This window comes from Poecilia latipinna, unplaced genomic scaffold (genome assembly GCF_001443285.1).
Source record: "Poecilia latipinna isolate Pla-1442-1.1 unplaced genomic scaffold, P_latipinna-1.0 Scaffold3452, whole genome shotgun sequence".
NCBI classification, from domain to species: Eukaryota; Metazoa; Chordata; class Actinopteri; order Cyprinodontiformes; family Poeciliidae; genus Poecilia; species Poecilia latipinna.
Window position 1 is genome coordinate 13821 of NW_015116068.1, and position 18251 is coordinate 32071.

An 18251-nucleotide genomic window follows, 5' to 3' on the forward strand; every position below is an offset into this window, starting at 1 on the left:
ATGCCAATTAGTAAATAAAAGTCCACTTGAAAGTTAGAAAGATGAGCCTATATTAACACAGAGGGCCTCTGGGGGAAAAAAAAGTATGCCACACTTCTCAGATTTATATTTGTGAAAATGTTAACCACTTGTTTTCCTCTCACCTTTAAAATATGCACACAATTGAAGAGGCAGACAGCTCCGTAAGGTACAGTAGCACTCCATATCATGTCGACCGAAAACCTCTGAATTACACAATTCATAATTCATCTTTTGCTACTGTTAACATTTCAGTTTGCTGCTGTAAGCCGTGAATGAAAAGTCAAACTCTGAACACAGATACAGAAAGAGAAAGTTTTATTTTCCCCAAAGAGGTTGCACAACATTCTGAATCTTTTCATCTCAGCATTTGTTAACGTAACATTATTACAAAACGTGATTATCCCCTATACACCGGTACTAGAATGTTATTCTGGAGACCTTCAAGAAAAATAAACCAACAGGCTGAATTGGTCAATCTAACATTAAAATATAGATTACAAATATATATATTTCTTTCAAGAAAATAACAGAATCTAGATTCATACCCTTTAAACCATTATAGTGGGCCATAGGAAAAATACACGACATGAAGACGAATGTTTTTTTGTTTTGTTTTTTTTTTTTTGTGAAAAATACACTTTAAATAGCCCCAATGACAAACTGGTAGCAGCCGCAAATGCTGGTCTTTACAGGTGAAAATGTATCAAGTTAATTGGATTTTGGTTCACACAGGCCTGAAAAATTTATTTTGTAGTCCTAAATGCATAATTGTGCAACACGTCTTAAAAACTAATTCATAAAGTCACTGGAGTTACTGTGCTGGATGTTTCCATCTCCGTGTGCTGTGACTGTTTGGTCCTTGGTCTGAAAACCAGAAGCAGGAGTGTTTATAGAGCAGGAGAAGAAGTGATTCAAGGCACATTAAAGTGACATAAGGCTGGTCCTTCATTTTCTGGAATCTAAGAGAATCTCTCATCCATTCGGTTTTATGTCCTGAAGATAGACGAACTAAAAGCAGAGCGTGACGTTGACTCAATGATTAGAGCTTTTTTTGGAAACGCTTTGGTTTTGCGAGAGATAAAGGAAAAAAAAAAAAAAAAAGATGCACATCTCATTTAATTTGCTTTGTTCAACATGAGTTAGCAGTCAGGAGCTGAGAGTTTAAAGCAGCTCAACGTTAGCTAGCAATCCAATAGAAGAGGCTGATCCAGGTCTACCTAACGAGAAGTCCTGTGGAAAACCAAAACTTGATTTTGTAAACTTTGGTTTTTCAAATTAATCAATGCTGGAGGTATTGATTTGGGACATTTGAGGCCTTACACACAGCAGCAGAGGACAAACCACACACACCGTCTCAGCTAAATGTTAACCACATTACAAATAAAGCGCCCTCCACAAAGTGTCTCACTATCACTTCAGTCACAGCTTGATAGTGAAAATAAAAACCAATTTACAGAATTCAAGAAGGAATTTGTCCCGACAACAAAAAGCTTTTTTTTTTTAACTGTAGTAAAGCGTTCATTTCAGTCAGCTAATACAAAAACCAAAAAAAAAAAAAAAGAAAGAAAGAAAAGAATCAAGTTTGTTGTGAGATTTAATGGCAGTCCTTGTCCAGTAGCTGCCGCTGGAACGCCAACATGTGTGCTGTGCTGGAATACGAACATTCATATTCTGGAGTACAAAAGGCCGTTTAGAGTTTCATAAAGTGTTTACTGCTGGAACTCCCATTCAACAAGATCTGTCAAACAGTAGAAAAAGTGCGTCTCTTATGATTTGAAAGAACGACAGAAATGATTTAGGAAGAATAGACAAAAGGAGTTCAGGAGTTTGTTCCTTTTGTTAGAAGATTTCATTTCAGAAGCTGGAAAAGCAGCAAATTACAGGAGGAGGAAGGTTTCTGTAGTTTCCAAGGGAAGGTTTGGTGAAGCTGAGCCAGCCGGGAGTGTTTAGTGCTCTTCCAGCCAGGAGGGACTTTCCCCGCCAGGCATTTTCAACTTGATGTGGAACTGCTTGAGAGTCTGCTCCAGCTGCTGCTGGTTCCCAGCGTAGTATGCAGCTATAGCATTGTGGAAGAGGATGAGCTGGTTATGCAACACCTTCACCTGATGGAGGGACAAACAGCAAAGAAAGGACTTCAGTACACTGATCCGTACACTGAGATCTGGGCAGATTTGTTGGTCCTCTTGGGTGGAAGCTGATTTTATTGCAGCTACATAATCTCACACTGACAATGTGTAGAAAAGTGAAACTCTTGATTCAAGAATATTCATTCTCATGATTGGAGATGCTTATTTTGAAGAAATATATTTGGCAGCACAATTATCATACTCCTAGTAATCACTTAGCAAAACTGGATAATCATTTAAATTTGGTTTTTGAGTTGATGAGTTTCCCAGATCTCAATAACTCAGGATGTCTGGTTTCTCTGAGATACAAACACCACAGAGATACTTATTTTAGGTTTCCAGTAAGATGGACGGTAGAAAGACAAAAAAAAGTCTCTAAAATATATCTTGCTGTGTGGTGTTGTCAGATGAGATTAGGGCAAGACTAAAAAAAGGATAAATGGTGGAGAAGCATGGCCACTATGGTGACGGACTATGAAGCTGTTTGTTTCCTTAGAGACACTGTTAAATTGCACTCTACTAGTTAACTCAATTAACATTTCATCTGGTCTTTCAACAGATAAACGATACATAAAATATAGGGGTGAAGCGACTGCAGTTTTATGGTTGCGTTTCCATGACAAATGCGTGCAAAATGTTATCAATATTCCACTAATTGTTGAAAAAACTATTTTGCAATTGCAGTGTTTTCATTAAACAAGAAACACAATCTCATGTGAATAAGTCTGTTCATGCGATAAGTCATTAAAAACCGTCCTGCACTTCGTCTTTGTGGTTTGCACCAGTGGCAACATCCGGTTGATGATCATGTGACTTGTCTGATGTGAAAGAAAGTGCTGTTCTGTGCCGTTTTACGAAATAAACCCATTTAAAAATCGCCTCTTGCTCCTCATCTCTCTCTCTCATTGTAGAACAAATAGAGGACAGTCACTGATATTCAGACTTTTGTGGAGGAAGATAAGGTTGTTGGTTAAAAATTGGTTTTACATGAAAGCATCAGCCAACTGCTGATTTCTCAAAATTAATGAAATCAGAGCAGATTTATAAGCTGGCAAATTTATTGGTGCATTCCTAAAATCATATGGGTCAACTCACGATAGAAATATTTTTTTAAAAATAATGTAAAATGTTGTTCTCCTGGGAAATGGAAGAAGGGGAGGTTGAAAAAAAAAAGAAAAAAAAAGATGCACACACACCAGATTGAGCCATTTTGTTAATTATGTTGAATGAGGGATTGCTTTTGCCACTGAACTAATTCACTCATCTTAAAAGGTTTGATTTTTTAGTGAGAGATTATAGTACGGCAATAAGAAAAATCCAGGATTTCTACACATATCCAAAATGAGCGCCAACAAACATGTGCCTCTGTAGGTCACCACAGCAGAAGAGCCAGAAGCTAACCTTGTTCTCCTCCAGGAACTTGAGCTTCACAGAGACATCGTTCCGCATCCTTTCAAACTTCTCGCGGTGGATCTGGAATTGCTGCTGGGATTGCTCGATCTTCGGCATGGTGTTTCCATCACGTGGCCCGAGGTTCAGCTCCTCCAAATCTGTACGATATGCATCGTACTCGACCCTGTGCATGTTTAAATAAAGAACTTGCATCAGATCCATTAAAGCATGTGTTTACATTTTATGCAGGAACAATCGGCTCAGAATGTGTTCTGAACAGATTCCTTGAAACACTAGAACAGAACTGGAGGAGGAACCAAATCGCTCTCACACGGGAATTACCTGGCAGTCTCATACTGTTTGATATTAATCATGGTGTCTTCGATTGTTTTGTCTACAAGTGTGTCCACGCTAGAGATGAAGAAGTTGATGGCGCCCAGCAAAGTCTCTCCATTTTTGGACAGAAGCCTCTGCGTGTCGGCGTTGTAACCAAACTCCTCCTGAAAAACCAGATGGATAATGGCAAAACTGTTCAAGCAAACAAACATGTTAAAACAAGTAAGACCTTAACACAAAAACTATCAAGTTATTTGTTGATGGGTTTCCTTCTCTCTCAAAATAATAATAATAAAAAAAGTCCAGCTCAAACGCACAAAAGACGTCTGATTTGTCAGTGAAATCTTTACTAAACAATTCCTTTAATTGTTGGCTTAAGGAACAGTGAAGGCTTCATCTTTATGGACTGTTTTGAGTCCATCATTAAAAAAACAATAAAAACAGAAAAATAAAGTTCTATTGGTCAAGGGGTGTGAATACTTTTACAAAGCATTGAGTAATGGTTAATTATTCACCCTTTTCTAAACAAAATGTAACTGCTAATGGTGGGACTCCTCCGTCAACATTTTGTAATTGATTTAAAGGGTTTGTAATTAATGGATCGCAATAAGTCAAAAATATTCAATCCAAAAACCATTTTTGATGCTAAATTATTGAATAAATAGACAAGTGAGCTCAACAACAAAGTTATTACAGGTTTTTGATCTGTTACTGGTGTAAAGTGCTTTCTAGTTTTTCAGGAACTCCTGATCATTCATGTAACGTCTTTGAAAAAAAAATAGTCTTTAGAAATGTGGACATGTAATTGTTTTTATATTAAACATAAAGTTTGAATGCAAAATGTCTGCCTGCTAAATCCACTGCCATGAACAAACTGACATCCAGAAAATGCAGAACTGTTAACATAACAGTTTATTGTTACGTTAACAATAAAGATATTGTTAACATAACTCAGTGAGTTTATTGCTCACTGAGCTGAATGGTTGAATTTCTGACTGTAATACGTTACTTTGCGCATCCTTTTATCATTTTTTAAATATTTTTTTGATTCATATTGTGTATTTAAATCAATTCTGAATTACAAAAAATATATATATTCAAATGGTCTACTCAGAAACCTCATGACACCCTGCAGCACCATGGCAGCCCTAAGTTTAAGACCTCAGCTTGAGGCCATTATTAATTTTAACACATCTTTGTTTACATTTTTGTTATGCAGTAAATGGCCAATATGGCTGAGCAAACATATAAATGAGTTATTTAGATGTACTGATTGAAAGAAGAATTTGTTGACTAATCATGAACGCGGCTTCCTCCAGTTTGTTGAGCTCCTCAGAGCCTCCTGTAGATGAATCCAGCCAGGTGAACCGCTCACTCACACATTGACTCACATGGAGCTCAGGTGACTTGAGGCTGAGGTCGGCGAAGGCATCGCCAAGCTGCTTCTGAGTCTGCATTATTTGGGACAGCTGATTGGCCAGTGCCTGAGCCAGCTTGATCACATTCTGGTACTTTCTCTTGTTTTCACGGAGCAGCTCGATCTGCGCCTCCAGCTCCAGGTCCACAGTCTTGGAGCCGCGGCCCAGCTTCTCTGACAGGATCTGCCGGGTGCACTGCAGAGGACAGCAGACAAATGATCACAAACACTCACACTGGGAGGAGCCTAGGCTTGGAATGACACACTTTTTATGAACTGTGATGCTGTGAGAGCTCTGATGGAGCCAGCTCTACATTGTCCAAAAAATAAAAATAAAAAATCATCATCCTCCAACTACTTCCTGTTGTCTTCTTCGTTTTTGCCAGTAGTAACATCCAGCTGTTAATCATGTGACTCCTCTGATGCTGAAGTGTTTCCATTACACATTTGTGAAATACATCTATTTTGACACAGCTGAAAAACCACCTCATCCAAGTGCAAAACTTTAGCAAAAAATGTGAGTTTTTTTTTTTTTAACTGCCATGTTTCTATCAAATTTATTTGCAGTTTCATAGTTAATGGAAACACTGCTACTGTAACCAAGTGACAGAAGATAAACAGGAGGGATAAGGAGAGAAGAGGAGGAAATGGACAGAATAAGAAGAGAAGTGCAGAGAAATTTACTTTATACGTGTTGATGCTCCACTTTCTGACCAGGTCAAGTTTTTCCATGGCGGGGTTCTTCAGGTCGTCTGACAGGACCACCGCTCCGCTGCCCGGCGGAGTTTGCATTGTGCCTGGACAGTTAAACGACATTCACTTAGTGACTGAAATATTAATATTAAAAGGAGAAAGAAAAACTCTAGACAGAAGCCAACGTCTATGCTTCTTAAAACAGGTTATTCTGATTGTCAGTACTAAGGACAAAGCTCAGAAAAACAATGTTTAAGAAATTAAGAATAATCTAATTAAAATCATGAGCCTTTTCAGAGCTGAAGAGAGGATTAGAGATGTTTTATAGACATTAAGAAACTAAAGAGCAAATGTAAAGAGAACCCAGAATGCAGAAAAACAATCAAGTGAAAATTCAATAAAACAGCAGATGTATATATTTATTTATAGTAAGCAGATTGATGTACAGATTTTTAGTGAACCAGGTCACTGTGTAGATGATTATGAGTATTTCCCTCTGTTAAAGCAGACCAGTTAAATATACAGACAGGAGCCCTACAAGCACATTTTGACGCTTATGGTCTGGATTTTTAGTCGATGTTTTTCACTCAGAATGTTGGTAACAGTGAAGTGAGCCGAAATAATCAGGAGCGGCAAACAAATGTGGGCTTACTATGACTGACAATATAATGAAATATATTCTGAAAGTCATGCAGCGAAGATGCAACTGTTGCCCAGAGGTTTGAACAGGCAAAACACAAACAGAATGGCGAGAGCTGAAGTGTGTGTGATGTTTGACGATGAGGACGTCCAGAAGCTCCACACAGAACCATCACAGTTAAACTGTGGCTGAAATGCAGAGGACTCAAAGTGAGCGGAAAGAAGGCAGGTTTTACATTCCGTCTATGAACAGTGTGGTAGCTGGCACTCACTAGCACCAAGTCATCTGGGCCAACTCACCACGTTCCTGCTGGGCAGTCGATGTAGGTAAAAATATCAATTCATCAATTCTTTGAGTTCATTTTTATAATTCTAAAAAAACCCATGGGTCGCCATGGTGAGCACCTCACCCTGTCACTACATCAGCTGGCTGTCAGATGAAACAGTTATTCATCTTGAGTTTATTTGACTTTGGCAAGCAGCTATTGGTGGGCATTACATATTAATAACCTAAATCAACCAATCAAACTAAAGCAGTTGCTCAGACTTCCCCCCCAAAACACAGCTTACTGCTCTTGTTTGTCTGGAACTAAAATGGCGGCGGTGCGATGTTCTAAATTTGGCAGTTTGACATCATTTGCGATCAGCGCCATTGTGATCTTGTGATGATACAGTTGGCTCTGATACAGATGAACTTGGAAAAATCAATCTATAAATGCCTCAATTGATTAACTGAGAATTGGAATTGAGCATCAAGACCTGCTTTGTGAGCAGAGCTTCAGTCATTTGATCCAGGTGTTGGACCAGGGAGGCCCTCAAGAACTGGAGCTTGAAAATCCTGATCTAAGCTATCGAGACATTTGCCAACATTCCCATGAAACGACTGGATCTTTGTCTGATCAACTCTTCCTCCATTATGTGAGTAAGGCTCCATTTAGAGTACTCTGTGCCACCTTCTGCAAGGATAAAATACTGCGAGCAGGAACCGCCAACAAGTTGGAAATGTAAAAGGAATTTCTCCCAGATAAAGCTTAAGGTTCTAAAATTTGTTTCAGAAAGATTCGCATCTAAATCACCGAAAAGAAACTAAAGACTATTTCAGCTAGACGTGCTGATGTAGAGGAAATATTTAGAGAGCCCACAAGCGAAAAAGGGAAAGAGTTTTGTCAAGAATGAAACGCAGCCCGCAGAAACAAGCAGAAGATTAAAATGCGTTGAGTTGTGATTTATTATTGTCTAGTTGAAACATTGTAGCTTCAGGTACCTGAATCCGCCTGACTATCGCTGAAGGAGCGCGCCAGGCGGCTGGCGACAGCCGAGCTGGAAGCTACAGGATTCACAGGAGAAGAGGGCAGGCTTGCCGACTCTGGGAAACATTCACAATTATGATTCAGCAGTAGATTTACTTCCTGCCATTAAATTATAAACAGGACTATCCCCATCAGTGTTGACCCCTCTTTACAGTAGAGTTTACACTGCAGACAAGAGTGCAAAATGTACAAAAGGGCTTCCTGAATTGCTGAGGAGAACAACGTGGAAAATAACCATGGGAACACTGAGGTGAGCAGGCTGCCACAGCTCTCTGCTCTGCAGGGAGGCTTTTATTAGAATTTCTAACAAGCACCTGATGATGAAAAGGACATGAGGGTTAAACCAGGAGATCAGAGCAGACTCATTCAATTCAAATCAGCGCCCTCTTTCTCACATTCAAATTTGTCTTTCAGTAAGGATTAAAACAAAGGTGGAGAACTGGGACACGTGCAGATTGTTAGGCCTATTATGAGCATAAATTTTGTGGGACGATAAATTGTCACAGTAATGACTGCGATACATGATAATATTGTTGCTTGAGAGCACTTTCAAGTAATAAAGTGATAATGACATAAAAATAGAAATTCGCTCTCTCAAAGATTAATAAAATCTAATTTTGTAAAGAACGCCTGACACTGGAACTAGACGACAGCCTAAACAAAAAACATCAAAAACAATAAATAAAACGAACATAAACACACTACTGAAACCAGAAATAAAATGGATTGTGAAGTCTCTAAAAAAAATTGCCCTTCAAAAAAATATCATCAGAATGGAAATGATTAAGTTCATTTTATTTTATCGTGTGACTAATTGCTTATTGAAATTGGCTTACAGATTGTAAACACAAAGAGCTGCTACATGAAAGACTGACTAGAAGACTCCTGCTTCAAAAACTTAACAGTCACGGAACAGAAAGACAAAAAGAGGGAGAAAACAGGGGGTGGGGGTAATTGTTTACCTTTGTGTGGTCCTGATTCGATGATGCCCTCTGGTGGTGAGACAAAGCTGCTGGCAGAGACAGAAGAGTCCGAGACCTTCATGCTCCCTGGAGGAGCAGAGTGGGAATCCTGTGGAAATGAGACTTGTGTTCACAGTGGAAGTGGAAGCTCACATGTGGTCACCTTACTAAAATAATGGCCCAAGTCATTTATTGCCAAAGGTGATTTTTGTAGAAATCACACTCCCTCTCTTTACAAAATATGTTTTAGGTAAACAAAAACAACAACAACAAAAAAAAAACAAAAAAACAAAAATCACATGACAACAAAATGACCATTATTTTAGGAGGGGGAGAATATTTAGCAGAGAATTGCTGCACTACAAGTTTTAGGTAAAGTTTGACTGTTAAGAAATAATGAAATTGAGGAGAGAGTGAAGATGCCAAAGACTGCGCCCAGAGGCCTACCCTGAGGAACACCTTGTCTGGACTCTGATCCAGGTCTCCATTGCTGGTGACGGGGATCTCAGCGGCTGAGCCTCGGTGACAATCAGCCATTGTGCTCTCCTGGAACCAGGAGGAGAAATGGAGCCGTTACTGGAGCAGAAGACAGAGAAGTCAAAGAACTCTCCACCCACACAGCTGTGTTCTGCCACCTTCTGGACAATACCCCAATAATATTGGCCAAAATCTAAACAGATGGGCAACTTCCCAGTGAATAATCATCTGAATATTATACATTACATGGCAAAAGTATTCACATCGGCTGGATTTTCACTTTTTGTCAAGTTGCAGCCACCAACTTAAAAAGAAATTTTATGCTTCTTTGGTCAGCAAACAAAAACATGGCTGCCTTCTGAGAAGGAAGAAAAATTCAGAAAATTGTGTGTTGACTGTATTTTTGTAGAGGTCAAACATAAGGGGTGCACAGATTACAGTTGTCTGGCCAATTGGCGATTACTGACATTTAAAAAAGCCTGACCTTCCCATTTCGATATTTTGGTCTGAAATGTCACTAAATATAGCGAGAATGTTGCTGAGTTGGCCACAGTGGAGTGACTTTTGTTAACTGCAAAGGTGCAGACGTGACCTGGTGGGCCGGTCATTCAGTCAGACCTCTGACAGCAGAGCAGAAGAGGTCAGTGGCTGATTTAAGATCGAGGGATAAGATCAGCTTTAGATGCAACTATCGGCTGATCACCAATTCCCAAAATTAATTACATTCGGAGCAGCTTTATCAGTGCACCCTTATTAAACAGGGTTAAGTTGACAAAATGGATTTCAACCTTTGAAAAAAAATCGCAGGTCCGTGCCGACTCTGGAGGAGCTGCAGAGGCACAGCTCCAGTGGGAGGATTTACTGACAGGACAAATGGCAGCTACCTCCTCTCAAAATTTGACCTTAAAGACGCATGTCTTTTTCTGCTTCAACTGCAGAAAATACAACAAAATGTATTTTTTTTAAACAACAAAAAACATTCCAAAGGGGTAAAAATGTATCATCTCAAGCTTGAATTTTCTTTAAATAATCCAGCAGGTTGAAAGGAGATTTTCATGGTCATGTTAATGAGTTAAATGTTGACCAGGACATGTAGCTCTAGTCCAGCCAAAGTCTGCGTCAGTTATTAGCACTACCATATTTTAAAGCAAACATACTGGCTGATTACCAGACAACGTGATGCAACATGCAGAGAGAACGACATGTTTTCCTTTTACACAACTAACGTCAGGTGTAGAGGCAGTATGTGTGTATTTAAGGCCTTACCACCAAGTCAGTCATCTTAGATCGACTACTGTATTACAGTTTCCGTCACGCTAATTAAAGGTTGATTTAAAAAATTACTTTTCAAAAAGGGGTAAACAGCTAAAAATAACTAAAGCCTAGAAAAGTAGTTCAGCATGTTCAGATGGAGCCGTTTGTGTGACGCACACAAACAGAAGAGGAACTATGTCTAACAATACTAGAGAACTGCAAAAAGTTCCTAAAGTCTAAAAGCTGCTATTGACTATTAACTTAGAAAACAGATCCCATTTCTACAGCTGGAGCCTCAATGTGAGACATGGAGTCTGAAAATAAAGACTGTTCTGAAACATCTGTGAGCTGCTTCCCTGGAGAGCCACAGGGTGTGGCTACACACACTTTACACACGCTGGTTATAGACTCAGGACTCGCTTTAATTTTACAGCCTAATCAGTGTGGAGCTGGAAACTGGGACACTGACCTAATCAGCATGACACTCTGAAGCTACTCCACGAGGTTTAACTGTGAAAGCTGCAGCTTCAAACGGCTAAAAGAGTATTTATGAACAGTTTAGACTGTCAGTAAACTCTGAATAAGATCCTTCATGCAGTGTGTAAATAATTTAAATAACTGTCAGATCATTGGGTAACAGGATCCTGGTCTTGTAAACCAAGTGTTTCATTTTGGAGGTTTTGTTCATACTAATCCACTAAAATATTTGTAAAACACTGCTTTTATCTGATTAAAAAAATTTAATGATCCTACCAACAGTTTATTCGACAAATGAACTGATGAGTAACCAAACAAAAAGTTAAAGACTGAAGAATATAATTTACATGAATGAAATAAAAAGTGATCAACAGTGTAGGATAAAAGGTAAATAAATAAACTTTTATCTGATCAAATATTGGGATCTAAGGCAGACGTATAATTCAGCCCTGAATAATTCATGTAGGGCTGCTCCCACCAGTCCTATTTTTGATGTAATGTGTTTAAATCAATATTTATATCGGACAATTTTTTTGTGAATTTGAACTTTTCACCGTTGCATGAAGAGTTAATTTACTTGTTTAAAGTACACTGGAGTGTTTGGGTGATCCAAGGTTTCGTTGCAACACAACAGACATGCATGAGGAGCTGAAGAGACGACAGCGGCTGCAGAGGAGACGCTGGAGGCCAGATCGGTTTTACCTGCACAGTAAACTGTGAGGGAGACTCCTGTCAGTGTTTATGGAAAAATTAGTGTTAATCATTCAAGTTTGAATGATTTTAATTTTTAATTACTTTTTTTTAATTACTTTTTAAATTTTTTTTATTAATTTTTAATTAGCTTTTTAATTACTTCTAACTGTAAAGATAAAATAATAAACTAATTATGTTTAAACCAAACTAATCAAATGAATTTACTAACTATATAATTGTTTAAAGGAGAGTGGTGCTAACATGATTTTTCCTTTGGAGTTTCATTTTTATTTGCAGTTCAGTCTCATATTAGACATTCTGAAAGCCAACCTTTTTATTTCTAGATAAATTTTTATTATAATAAAATATTATATGACATATATGTTATACATCATAACAAATAACATTTTATTTGTTATGAAAGAACTGACATGTCTTACATTTAACTAAATTCATTTTAATATACAAATATTTGCTTACATATTTAAAATGATTTTGATGATTTTTTTTTTAAATATGTGCAAAATATTAATTATTTTCTTCATTTTGAAAATGTAGCTCAGATGGAACCAGCCAATCAGTGGAGGTGGGCACACAAACACACAGGTGCAAAATGCACCCAGGGTGTGTGTGTGTGAGCGTGTGTGCATCTCTCTCTCTCTCGAATCAAGTTTGATGAAAAACATCTCCAACTTTTTTTTTAAATACTAAAGAAAACAACAAAAAAAAGTTGACAGAATTAGATGCCAAGAAAAACTAATGTTGGTTTTGTTGACTAGTCACAGCAACCCTATCTGACCTTTATGATTCTCTGTCAATTTTCAAATAATATAAAATTTGCTTTAATATCTGAGTGGAATGCTTCTCTTCATTGCAACAATTTAAAAGGAACATAACGATTAGCAGAGTCACAATTTTAAACGTACATATGTGGCAAAGTGTGTTGACTGTTGTATTATGTGACAGAGCCATGCATAATGAAAGGCCATGGGACACCAGCATGCAGTCAGCACACACAGGCCTGGCTCTACCTGTCTGACTGCATGCTGCACATCAGATTGCTTCCAGTCTGATGCTCCGCTTTATCTGATTCAGTGGCGTTAAGAAGAACAAACAAAGGTAACAAAGTTTTGTAAAGTAGCTAGTAAACTTTATTTTTCATTAGAGATGTACCAAAACTATACATGCCTGCCTGTCATGATAAATTTTGTTGGACGATAAATTGTTCCAGAAGTTATTGCGATGAACAATAATATTGTTGTTTTGAGGCCACTGTTACATAATACAATGGTAATGACAAAATTATAAGAACACATTCTACAATAAATTTTGAATTCTAATAAACATTTAACACTTGAACTGGAAGACGGTTTAAATCTCTAAAAGAAATAAACAAATAAAATGAATTATGAAGTACTTGGACACAAAATTGTCCTTCAAAAAAAGGGCTGGTTGAGACCAAAGCACCAAACTGAAGACTTTTATCATATAGTTTTTGATAGAAAGAGAGAGAGAGAAAAAAGATGAACGATAACTTATACTAATGGAAATTATTGAGTTTGTTTTCATTTGTCACATGATTCATTGATTTATTGATTATTGTGACAAGCCTATATACTTAGGTATATATGCCTTGTTTTATAATGGCAACCCTTTAAAGGATGGGGCCTGAACATGAACCAATTATGACGCCTCAAGAGTCAAACACACTGGAGACAGCACACTCACACACACACACACACACACACAATGGTAAAGAGGCTCCAATCGACTGAGCCATGTAAAGTGACAGGATGTAGTTTGAATCCCTACAGCTGGAGACGAGCCAGACTGGTGAGGGAGTGACTGGTGAAAACAACAATCCCATTGTCCGGCCTGCGACGTCAGCAAATAAGGAAATGCTCATATATTGCCTCTTGACTGCAGAATGTTCTGCACGATGTGGGACTGCAAAACAACCACAAAAAAATGAATCTGTAAACTGACCCATGATCAGCTATGACCAGCACAGATGTTCTGATGTTCAATAAATGCAGCAAAACCAAGAGCTTCCAAAATATTCAGCCTATAAACATCAACCAACATCATGTACGTTGATGCACTTTTAAGTGGAATAACTAAAATGGAAAAAAGTACTTGGGATATGTGCTTTATTATTAAATAATTAAAAATCACTTTATTTAAGAACCTGCAGCACATTTTTAATCCTTCATTTGTAGATAATCTAATTTGGAAGGTCAAAAAGAAATCTTCCAGTAAAAGCTTTATTGGTGCATCTTTGGGAACTGTCAATGCAATTAGCAAGGTAACCCTGAAGTGACATCAGGCAACAGTCTGAAGAGCTTCCAGAAAAACAAGAAACGTGGCACTGCAACCAAACTACAAGGATTTATCATATTGGCTGCAAAAACCTGCAAAGAAATAATTACTTGTTGCAAGGTGAGATTATTAAAGTATAACACTTTGTAACACAATGAAATGCATATACAGAGTTAAATCAGTTTGCAGTAAGACAGAGAGAGAGAAAATCTGCACATTTGATCTTCTATGCAGAAATGCATGAAGCGCATCACTGAGCAACAGCCTGCCAGTTGGGAAGAATGCCACCAAGCCCACAACCAACATCAACAGGTTCCTTCCAAATGCTCCAGCAAAGCATCTTAAATCCAACACACAACTTCAGACTAAAGCAAAGACAGAATATGCAACGCAAGCACCCTAATAATTCATTTCTAAAAAAAGAAGCACAATCACGTGTAACTGAATAAATGGATTTAACAGGAAGAGCCCGCCACCATCACTGGAAACCAAGAAATAAAACGCGATAGGCTGCAGCGCAGAGAGGAAGTGCCAGAAAGACTTGATTTTCAATAATGAATGTAAATAAATATCACCTTTGTTTCAGAGAGAGAATCTCTGTTTCCCTTTGGTGTTCCGGCCGATTCAGCCTGGAGTTTAGCCCCGCTGCCCACCCTGCTGGACGCCACGGTTCCCGACAGAGGACCCTCATCCTGCCCCTGAGCATCCTTACTGGACGACTCTGCGGTTTCTTCATCACTGTTAATATCGATCTCATACAGTACGTCAGCTTTGTCCTCTCCTCCCCTGCTACTGGGTGCTACCTCTGGAGGCACATCCTCACTCAAACTCTCCTCTGTTTCATCAGCCTCCTCACAATCCCTCTGAGGGTCCTCTGCTGAGGTCTTCCCCAACTCAGCCTCAAGACTAACTTCAGACATCCCTGAAACAAGACACACAGGACAGGATGAAGACGTCCACAGAGCTGCTGCACTGCAAACGTACGACAGAACACCAGTTAGCAAAGGGATCCACTGTTTTTTCCACTTTCAACACCAATCCAGATATCTGAGGTTTAGTATCGGCTGATGCCGATCCGATACAGAAAAACAGAGATGAACTGACTTAAAATTTTTCTTTTTTAAAAAATACAAAAAGTACCTAAATACAAGTTTATTTAATACCTTTGCACCAGTACAGCTAATTTAAAGCTTGGTCAAACATGTAAGAGCAACACAACTTTAATTTGTTCAGTCAGTGCAATTAGGAGGATAACAGTCAATGTAAAATTAATAAAAAAATAAAAGCAGAAAAACTTTAGGTTGCTTGGTGAAATATGCAAAAACAAACTGCAACAAACCTTTCAAATGGTTCTGCAAGTGCAAACAGGAATTCTAAATAGAACATAAAGTAAATCTGGCACATCGACACTGATGATACGCCATGGAAATTAATTTTCAATATTGGGACAGACACACATATTAATATTGGATCACTACATCTCGAGTTAGCAATACTGTTGAGTAGCAATAAAAGGTGCCTTTACAAAGTATTCCTAACCCTTCGGTGTTTCCACGTTTGTGTTACAACTACAGGAAAGAGAAACAAAAATGACACTTTGCTTTAAAATAGTCATGAATAAAAAAAACTGAAAAACTTGTGGATTCAACCCATTTTACTCTGACACCCCAAAAGAAACCCAATGAGCAAATTGTTTTCAGATGTCAACAACAGCATTATTCATAGAGGCTGCAGTGGCTCAGCTCAGGAGGGAGAGTCTGTCCTGGATGTAACCCAGAGGTTCTCAGGACTCACTGTCCTGCATGCTTAATGCGTTCCCTGCTGTCATACGCAGACGCGCGCACACACAACTTAACAAGTTAGTGATCTGCAGGACAGATGCAAATCTTTCAGTGTCCAGCAATTCAATTCCAATTTTTAGGGTTCAACAATTTTCAATTAAGAAACCATTTTTCTAATCAGACTAGAGATTCTGTTCAAATTATGTGACAGTGTAACCAAAGATAACTTTTATTTAAAATAATTCTACAAAGTTCCATACTCTATCAAATTCCATCAGTTTAAAGTTAAACAAAACAGGTTTGTGCATAAAATTCTGTAACTTAAATTGCCAGTATTAAGTTAACTGAGCTGCCAGGCTTTTTCTTCAATGAAAGAATATCAACGAACATATAGTGAGTGAGACGGTCTTCTACGGCTGAGTGGACGCGTAATGCGATGCGATGCGATCCTGTTTGACTGTTTAATTCTCCATTTTATGTTGGTCATTTGATCAAATAAAACAAGTTCATACAATCTGAGCATCCAGATTGATATCAAATTGATGACAAAGTAAAATGACCAGCATGGTGAATATAAATAAGGAATATAAATATAAATAAGGCACAATCAACATGTTGATGCTCTAGCAAATCATCAATTTTGCATAGTTTCATGATTATGACACTATTCTTAATCCAGTCTGGTTACAGTGATTGGTCAATTTCTATCAGCTGAATACATGGGTGGGGTTTTGTTTTAGTGACTTATTTTATTTTGTGCATCAACCAATCATTGTCTCTAGAACACAGGACCACCCCTAGCAACGGGGTCAACCACAACTCCTTACTAAAACATGAAGTTGTGTCATCTCCTCACTCCCAGCAGCTGACTCAATCCTCTCAAGTTAGGGCTGCTTGGCAGAAATTATCAGGCCAAGATGGAAGCTGTCTGAGAAGCCTTTAAGAAGAGAGGGCCAGCTCTTTCTCAAATCCACAATGATCTGTGGTTAGACTGAAAACTTCTGTTCACAGACTCTCTCCACCCAATCAGCCTCAGCTTAAGGTGGAATGTAGTTCTGTAAATTTACTCAGGGGGCTAAAAACAAATGCACAAAACACTCTTCTAATTTTTTTAAATAACTTTCTTGTGTGAACACTAAACTCTACAAGAGGTGGAATCCAACAGTTATGCTATGCAAATAAAAGATAAGTGTAGCCAACAAGGCCAGCTGAGCCTCCATGTAGAGCAGATATGCTCAAAGGCACAGTCAGGTGTTCCTACGCTCACAAACTGCTCTTAAAACAATCAGGACATTTACCTTCTGTTACAGCAGGTCTCATCAACTGTGACCTTACAGAAATCCGTAGTCAGCTGCCTTATCTTCAAATCTGCACCTTTATTTTATTATTTTTCCCCCTTAAATCTGTAAACTCTGCATATATATTAACATCTGTGAAATGCAATCTACAACACACTCCCTTTAGAATACTTCCTGAAAACCTTTGCACACACAAAGGTATTTTAGCAACCCATCACGTATATTTAAATTGCAATTAACAAATAGTGGCACAAAAGTTAGAGTTGTTCCTCTGTGTAACAACCTCACACCCCGGAAGAGACTCAATAGTTGGCAAGGTTGGGTGGATCGCCTGTTGCAGCACAGTCACGTGACGAAGGCATCAAAAAGTACTATTAGCACTATTTCAATCCAGAATCGTCCTGTTTTGGTTCAAGCGATCGCCTCAACTTAGCCAGACATAACATATTTTAAAAGCAATAGACTAATATATAAGAAACGTGCCAGAGTAAAACACTCATGCCCACACATCTGAATTAAGGTGAACGTCTCACTAGCAGACGTTGACGCTTCTAGCCTGGGGTAATGCGGCTAAATAGCAGACAACAAACTCAAGAAAAACTTCTACTAAAGCATGTTACCTGGCTATAAACTGCAACATATTTTTGATTGGAACGCATACCAAGCCCAGCAGGGGAATGACAAAAGCTGTAAAGTTGGATACATTACCTCTCTGCGGATGCGGCTAACTATTAGCTGTGAACTGCTAGCCGTCGCAGCAGTTTTCTGAAACCTTTAAGCGCTGCCTCTCCGCCAAAACCAGAGGTTCTCTTGAAAGCTGTTGCGCAGTCTGTTAGTGCAAACTCTGCGGATAAACTACAACCTGGACATCAGTGGTTCCTAACGCTCAACCAAGGCAGACGTGATGTCTAGACCCCGGAAAGACTCCAATACCAATGCAGGCCCACAAAGCAATTATTATCAGAACAAAAGCTTTGGAGTACGCGGGCTCCCCCTGTTGTTGGAAGATGCTCTTTGCAGTTTGGCAACTCTAACTTTTAGGATTCATCGTAAAAA

At 38.6% G+C, this 18251-nt stretch overlaps 1 protein-coding gene across 4 annotated transcripts; it reads right to left on the minus strand.

Moving 5' to 3' along the window:
* Window positions 1-319: 319 nt before the first annotated feature.
* LOC106941007 (arfaptin-1-like) lies at window positions 320-18168 on the minus strand. 4 transcript variants are annotated; one of them, XM_015023911.1, is made up of 10 exons: window positions 17904-18168; window positions 14692-15038; window positions 9344-9442; window positions 8897-9005; window positions 7889-7990; window positions 5977-6089; window positions 5267-5488; window positions 3882-4039; window positions 3549-3723; window positions 320-2123 (listed from the first exon to the last, which is right to left on the minus strand). In XM_015023911.1, exons 2-10 carry the CDS (start codon window positions 15034-15036, stop codon window positions 1968-1970), a joined length of 1479 nt encoding a protein of 492 aa, XP_014879397.1. In that variant the 5' UTR covers window positions 15037-15038; window positions 17904-18168; the 3' UTR covers window positions 320-1967. The 4 variants fall into 4 exon arrangements, with proteins under 4 accessions (XP_014879397.1, XP_014879398.1, XP_014879399.1 ...); XM_015023912.1 differs by lacking the exon at window positions 7889-7990 and having other exon boundaries at window positions 17904-18167; XM_015023913.1 differs by lacking the exon at window positions 14692-15038 and having other exon boundaries at window positions 17904-18164.
* Between the last annotated feature and the right edge of the window lie 83 nt (window positions 18169-18251).

Coding starts and splice junctions, on each gene's coding strand:
- LOC106941007 (XM_015023911.1), bottom strand. CDS start 15,036: ATGTCTGAAGTTAGTCTTGAGGCTGAGTTGGGGAAGACCTCAGCAGAG. Junction 3,724..3,881: donor AAACAGTATGAGACTGCCAG/GTAATTCCCGTG, acceptor AAACATGCACAG/GGTCGAGTACGATGCATATC. Junction 2,124..3,548: donor AGTTCCTGGAGGAGAACAAG/GTTAGCTTCTGG, acceptor TCCCTCCATCAG/GTGAAGGTGTTGCATAACCA.